Source organism: Mus caroli, chromosome 8 (assembly GCF_900094665.2).
Source record: "Mus caroli chromosome 8, CAROLI_EIJ_v1.1, whole genome shotgun sequence".
NCBI lineage: Eukaryota > Metazoa > Chordata > Mammalia > Rodentia > Muridae > Mus > Mus caroli.
This window is the reverse complement of record NC_034577.1, coordinates 85,962,922-85,969,420: the sequence shown is the minus strand read 5'-3', so window position 1 is coordinate 85,969,420 and position 6,499 is coordinate 85,962,922. Positions and strand designations below refer to the sequence as shown.

Here is a 6,499-nt window from a genome sequence, read left to right as displayed (position 1 = left end):
GAGAGGGAGAGGGAGAGGGAGAGGGAGAGGGAGAGGGAGAGGGAGAAGAAGACAATTGTGCAGATGTGCTCAGCCAGTGTGTGGTGCATCTAAGTGCACCTGTGTGTACCACATACATACCCATCTGTGAATATGCATGTGACACATCCTTGAGTTAGGCTAGTGGGTACTTTTTTGCAAGTATGTCTCCAAGCACAGGAATGTGAAGTTGTGCATCTTATGTGTACCCACATTACCTGCCTTCTGCCTAAACACTGAATCCTTTTCCCTAGGCTCACAGAATAAGGGAAGGGAATTCCAAACTCTTGATCCCTCAAGGTGGCCCAAATATGCAGCCTGCTGGAGTCTGGGAGGTGTTCATTTGGATTTGACCCACCGCATTCTTGGACTGACATCCCCCTCTGTCGTTGGTTCCTATGGAATATGCAGGCCCCAGGAGTGCCCTAAGCACTGGAAAGTGATACTTCTCCTAGGCAAGGAAGCCCTTCTAAAGATCACTCACCTGACCTCCTCCAGCTGGGAACAGAGGGGCAAAGCCTGTATCAGGTGGCTGATGCCTTGGGCTGTAATCCTACTTCCTGTTAACCTACAAGACAAGCAAGGGTGGTAGAGAGGAATGGGGATGGAGAAGAGGGTTGGCTAGGGTTCTGTATACACAGGACAAAGCAGGGAAGTGTGTGCCAGACATCTGCAGCTGCATATCTTGCTTGCAAGCCTTGGCTCACCCCAGCGTGTTCAGGTTCCCCATAGTAGGCAAACTCCTGCAGAGGGCTTCTGCAAAGGCATCCCCACACTTTCTGCTTTTAAAGCTGCAGGAGAGAAGCAAAATGGTCAGTGATAGGCAGAGCTTAGTGACTGCTTGTGCACCATTGGCGGTGTCCATGGAGACCAATGGGCATCATTGTATCACGAGCCATCGCTGTAGTTGTTGGAGTAGCAAGAAGGACAGCTTAAAACATTGGCTTCATTATCTGCCAAATTAACTGTGCACACCAATAGAAACACAGTCATATATAATGCAAAGTATGGCAAGCAAACACACATGTGTGCTTGCTCATCACTCATGTGCACCCGTGACAGCCAGAGGACGTTGGTAGTCTTTATTTTTTTATTTATTTATTTTTTTGTCTTTCACAGATCCCAAAACTCTCTCTTTAGCCTAGGGCTGACTGGCTGACAGTGAGCTCTAGGAATCCACCTGTCTCTGTCCCATAATGCTACAGTTACAGACATGAGAGGCTATGCTCAGTTTTTACATGGGTACTGGGGACTTGAACTCAGGTCCTGTTGCTTTTACAGCAAGCCCTCTTACACACTGAGTCATCTCCACAAACTCAAGAAACTTTCTTTCCTTAGAAACAGAAACAACCAAGAGCTTATTATCAAAATAGGCCGAAACTTTAGTAGAGGGACATTTCACCTCACAAATTGATCTAAAATAATTCAACTTTGTATCAGTTTAAAACCAAGATCATTCTCTTTCTTTTAAAAAATGTTATCTAGTGTGCTTCTTTTTTTTTTAGAAGATTTATTTATTTATTTATTTATTTATTTATTTTATGTATGTGAGTACACTGAAGCCTGTACAGATAGTTGTGAGCCTTCATGTGGTTGTTGGGAATTGAATTTTTAGGAACTCTGCTTGCTCCGGCCCAAAGATTTATTTATTATTATTATACATAAGTACACTGTAGCTAACTTCAGAAACACCAGAAGAGGGCATCAGATCTCATTACAGGTAGTTATGAGCCACCATGTGGTTGCTGGGATTTGAACTCAGTACCTTTAGAAGAGCAGTCAGTGCACTTACCCACTGAGCCATCTCACCAGCCCCTCTAGTGTGCTTCTTTAATTGGGAAAGGGGAATTTGTTTCTTTTATTTGATTATTTTGTTTTCTATGTTGTTCATCTTCCTTGTGTTCAATGTTTCAAATGTTTGGTATTAAAAGATTTCAAGTAGTAAAACTACCTTAGCAGGCTGGGCTGCCTTGTTATACAATGTTGATATTATATACCACAATGTCTAATGTGTTTTCAGTCTATTGACACATATAATATACTTGGAAATAAAACCCGGTGCTGATTTGCAAGAGGAGAACAAGAACAACATAGAGTGATAGCAGAAAGTAGTTTTCCAGACAGAAATGACACACAGAGTGGCTTGTGGCTCTGTTTTCAATGATGCAATATGACTGGAAGGGATGCGTCCTACATCTATGGTGACCTTTAAACATATTCCTTCTTCCCTGACACAGGGGGTACACATGAATCTGCCTTAATCCTGCAGCTAGGATGCCTGGGGGGATGCTGGAGGAAAGACTGGGGTCCCAGCATGAGCACATGGGGGTAGAGCTAGCTACCAACTTGGACCACCTGCTTCTGACTTGTCTGTCACAGAGACATACACTGCAACAGGACTTCCCCTGACTGTATCTCTATAGCTTTGTGCTTTCTTTAGCTGATAGATACAGAGCTTTGGACCAGATGGCACACTGAGAACCCATCACTACCACATTCTCCCAATGCCCTCCTGACTTGTGAACCCATTGCAGGTGTGGAGAAACACCCTTAAGGAAAGTAATACATAACTTGTCCAAGGTCAATCAGTCTTGAGTTGCACCGCCCAAATCCAACACTCCAGTCCCTGATCGCCAGGGAGATATGCGAGTCAAGAAGCCACAGGCAAGAGTCAAAGGTATAACTGGACTCCAAGGGTCTGATCAAGGCTCAGTATATTGCACACTAAATGAGGACGGGACATTCTTTTTCTGAAAGTCAAGACTTGAGTCCAGTCTTTCTGGCAGACTGCTTGGCCTGCCATTCTCCAAAGCCCAATGCTTTTCCCACCCTTTCCAACCTCTTTTCTGACTTGACTCACCTGAGATTCTCCACCTGCCCACATCCTACCAGAGCCTCTGGGCAGTGGGGCTCCAGTGGGCAGCCGTCAAAATCCAGGTGAATGGGGTCATCCCTGTGCTCCAAAATGTTAGCCAGTGCAGCCAGGTCTGCGTGGGTCAGAGGGAAATTGTGGAAGGAGAGGTGGAAAGGAAGGCTTTGGGCAGTGAACCTTGCCAGCTCCAGATCCTGCGTCTCAGCCACACAGTGATACAACTCTATCATCTTTGGCCCTGTGAGCTTCCGGCTCGCCAACTTCCTTAGCACCTGGATCACAGCGGCCTGCCTGGAGCCCACCCAGGCTCCGTCTTGCTGAGCCAGTTGGCAGAGGAACGTGTGGCAGGTGTGGGAGGCTAGGCCTGCCAGGAAGGCAGGGAGATGATCCGAGAGGCCCAGTCTACCTTTGGTCCTCAGCACCCAGTGGGAATTGAGGGTGACATACTCGACGAGTGTGTCTTTGTTCACTGTGTGACTGGCCATCAGATACAGAGCAGCAAAGAACTCCTGCAGGCTAAGGTGGACAAAAGCATAGCCTATTTCTTCATGCCCAGGGCGGGTGTGGATACAGAAGGAGGTCAGGAGCCTGTGGACAGCTCCAAAAGCCATCAGTTGGGGAGAGATGTCTTCCACAGAGAAGATGACTTTCCCAGTGTCCAGTCCCCTAAGGGCCACCTTTCCAAAGCCCAAAATGGATGTGTCAAGCAGAGTCCCACTGGGGCTAAAAGTTTCCACCATCTGCAGGTACAACTGGGTTATGGTGGGCAGGAGGGCTGCAGACTGCTCCAGGGAGCTCCCAGGAAGCAGACGGCGAAGGCAGAAGCAGGTGACTGTGCACAACGCAGGTATTGCACACATACCCCGGAGACGTGCATTGGTTCTCATTTCTTTCAAGGCCAATTCCTGAGACAGAAGATCGCTGAAGAAGTGGGTAACATACTTCTCTACTCGCAGCCCATCAAAGCCCCACATGTGTACCATGACTGCCTCTTTGGGCACACAGGAAGGCAGTTTCCCAGGACGAGAGGTGGTCATCACCCAGCAGCCTGGCAGGAGGTTCCCATGGCAGAGTTCAGAAAAGAGGGTGAGGGCCGAGCCTGCATTGTCAGTACCCACAGAATCAGCATGGAGAGCCTCATCTAACCCATCAAAGATCAGTAGGACTTGATGAGCATTCTCCTCTAGGTACTGAAAAACAGCATCAGGCTCTGACTCTGGCCTCAAGTACAGATCAAAGAGGAGCTGGGGCAGGGTCGGCAACTGTGTGATCATGTTGAGCTGGCGGAACTCAAACAGGAACAGAGCCTGGAAGCGGTCCAGCTGACCTTGAGCCCACCTCCAGCGGAGCTGATATGCCAGAGTGGTCTTACCCATCCCAGCCTTTCCCAGTAGTACTGTCACTCGAGGTCCCTTGTGAGCCTTGAAGCTGAAGAGATCCTGGATGCTCACATCAATGTTGTAGGCTGCTTCAGGGTCTCCTAAAGTGGCTCCCTCCTGAGCATCCAAGGGTGCTGTAGCCCGGCTCCACTGAAGAATTGGGGGGATGTAGTTCTGTGGGGAGTCAGGAGTAAGCCATGCTCCTGGGTACATACCACCATGCCACTGTTGGGCAGAGGTCTTCAGGAGCTTCAGATATTTCTTGGCCAACTCTGCAAGGGGCACAGGAATGGTATGAGGGTAGGAGCTCTCACACTTGATACATGTCCCGGGGCTCTATGATCAGCCTGCTGCTATCTTTAGTCCCCAGCTATGTGTACGTGGGGAGAAGTATTAAGGGCACAATGGAGAGTCTTAGGCTGTCCATATTCCCAGAGGAACTGGCTACACAGCAATATAGGCCCCCATAGCAGCCACTTATGCAGGGAGGTGGGAATGGGCCCTTTGGTCACACCTCTCTCTTCCAGGTCAATACAGGTGATGTAGTTTTCAGGAAGCTGGGTGTGGTGTTTGCTTTGCAACATCTATGGGAATCGGCTCTAACAAGGCAAAGGCAAGGGCATCCTTGCCTCGAGAGGAAGTACCAACAAACTGTAGGCTTTGGACCAGTCAATCAAACCATGGGAACTGAGCTCTTGCTATGCCAAATGTTTTATTTCTTACTTCCTAGGTCATTGGGAAGACTCGGCCCTGACCCCTTCCCCAGAAAGGACTGAGGTCGTGGTTTATTCTGTACAGGTGTGAATTTTCTGGTTGTCCCCATGACTAGTGGAGTGTGTGTGCATGTGAGAGCTGGGTTCAGGACTATTGCTAACCACTGGTCAGGGATTAAGGCTGCTTTATCTCTCCCCTTCCCCATAGCCTAGCTTCAGTGCCCTGTGTCCCCATGGCCTTCCTGCCTGGAGGTTCTTCAAGACACCTTCATCTCCTCCATCCTCTCTCATTCGCAGCATACCCCGAGACCCAGGTCTGAGGTCACATCGGTTACTACCCTTATGCTCCCACAAGCTTGAGGGCAGTTTGGAAGAGCCTAAATGACAAATCTGCCCTTGAAATAGCCCATCTCCGCTACTCATTCAGGACCTACAGTCTTTCTCTCTTGGAGCCTTGGAGAACAAGCTACTGGGCCTTTTCAGGCAGGGGCAAGGCCCACCAGAATCTGTGATCAACTTCAGGGCAACCTTATCCTAGGCTGGGGTTCCTACTTCCATAACCCACCTAGCTGCTGCTTCTTGCTGTTCTTCCGACGGGGTGAGGACCCATAGCTCTGAAAAGGACGTTTGACACCTGGAAAGAAAAAAAAGTAAGGACACGAGGGAGAAAATGTGGGCCCGGGCAACAGCTTTGGGGTGCTCTGGTCCACAGGTGGGCCCAGGCAGAGAAGTATGAGACACCCTAGGGTTTTGAGAAGGCTATTCCTATAGTTTCACCAGTAAGCTCCATGCTCTAAGCAGGCCCACAGCAGGGCATCCTAAGCACCATGCCCATTAGGGAAGGCACAGGTTCTGTGAGACTGAAGCTTCCCATTGTTTAGTCGAGCCTGCAACTGGTCCTTGTCTATATACATCAAATTCACAACATGATACCTGCCTTCCTGCAGTTCCATGAGGTGGGGACAGAGGCATGAGAACAGGCTCCCTAGGTGACAGCTGACAAGGAATCTGGAGGGGTGAGACCAGCTATATACTCAGTCTCTTCCAGGGCTCCAAATTATATCCCTGTATTAAAGGCAGTGTGGCAGGCCTTGAAAGTCACAGAAAGGGATGAAACGGGGCTTGGTCCATGTGTAGGGTAGACATGGTGGTCACTGACCACCACTAGCGAAAGGTGAAGACTGAGCAGCTCAGCTGGAACCCCAAACCCTAGCCCCAAATCTCACCATGGTACAGCTGAGGTCCAGGACAGCTCTCCTCTCCTGCCCCTAGCTGCTTAGAGAATTCTGTAAAACAGAGCAAGACATAGTCCATTGAAGAAGTTGTGGGATATGGTGTCTTGAAGGTATTGGGTGCATGGGTAGCTCTGAGTGGTGTCTGTCTGGGAACAATCAGAGGTTCCATGGATGTAAAACTGATGCCTAGTCATCTGCCTGGGAAGCAGGCAGTGAGCTCTGCAGGCAGCAATAGGCAGAAGTGTATATGTATATACACAGTGAGGATGTTTGTCTGTACAC

At 49.0% G+C, this 6,499-nt stretch overlaps 1 protein-coding gene across 5 annotated transcripts in view; it reads right to left on the bottom strand.

The window, feature by feature from the left end:
- The window catches only part of Nlrc5 (NLR family CARD domain containing 5), an 86,153-nt gene that overhangs the window by 47,932 nt on the left and 31,722 nt on the right, over positions 1-6,499 (bottom strand). For all 5 annotated transcript variants that reach the window (XR_003837390.1, XM_029480352.1, XM_029480353.1 and 2 more), the window contains 5 exons: positions 6,209-6,268; positions 5,548-5,616; positions 2,879-4,541; positions 726-809; positions 503-586 (listed from right to left, as the gene is read on the bottom strand). Coding sequence is in view for 4 of the 5 variants with exons in the window: in XM_029480352.1 (XP_029336212.1) it covers positions 503-586; positions 726-809; positions 2,879-4,541; positions 5,548-5,616; positions 6,209-6,268 (1,960 nt within the window). In the remaining variant the exon portion in view is untranslated. The remainder of the gene's footprint in view (positions 1-502; positions 587-725; positions 810-2,878; positions 4,542-5,547; positions 5,617-6,208; positions 6,269-6,499) is intronic.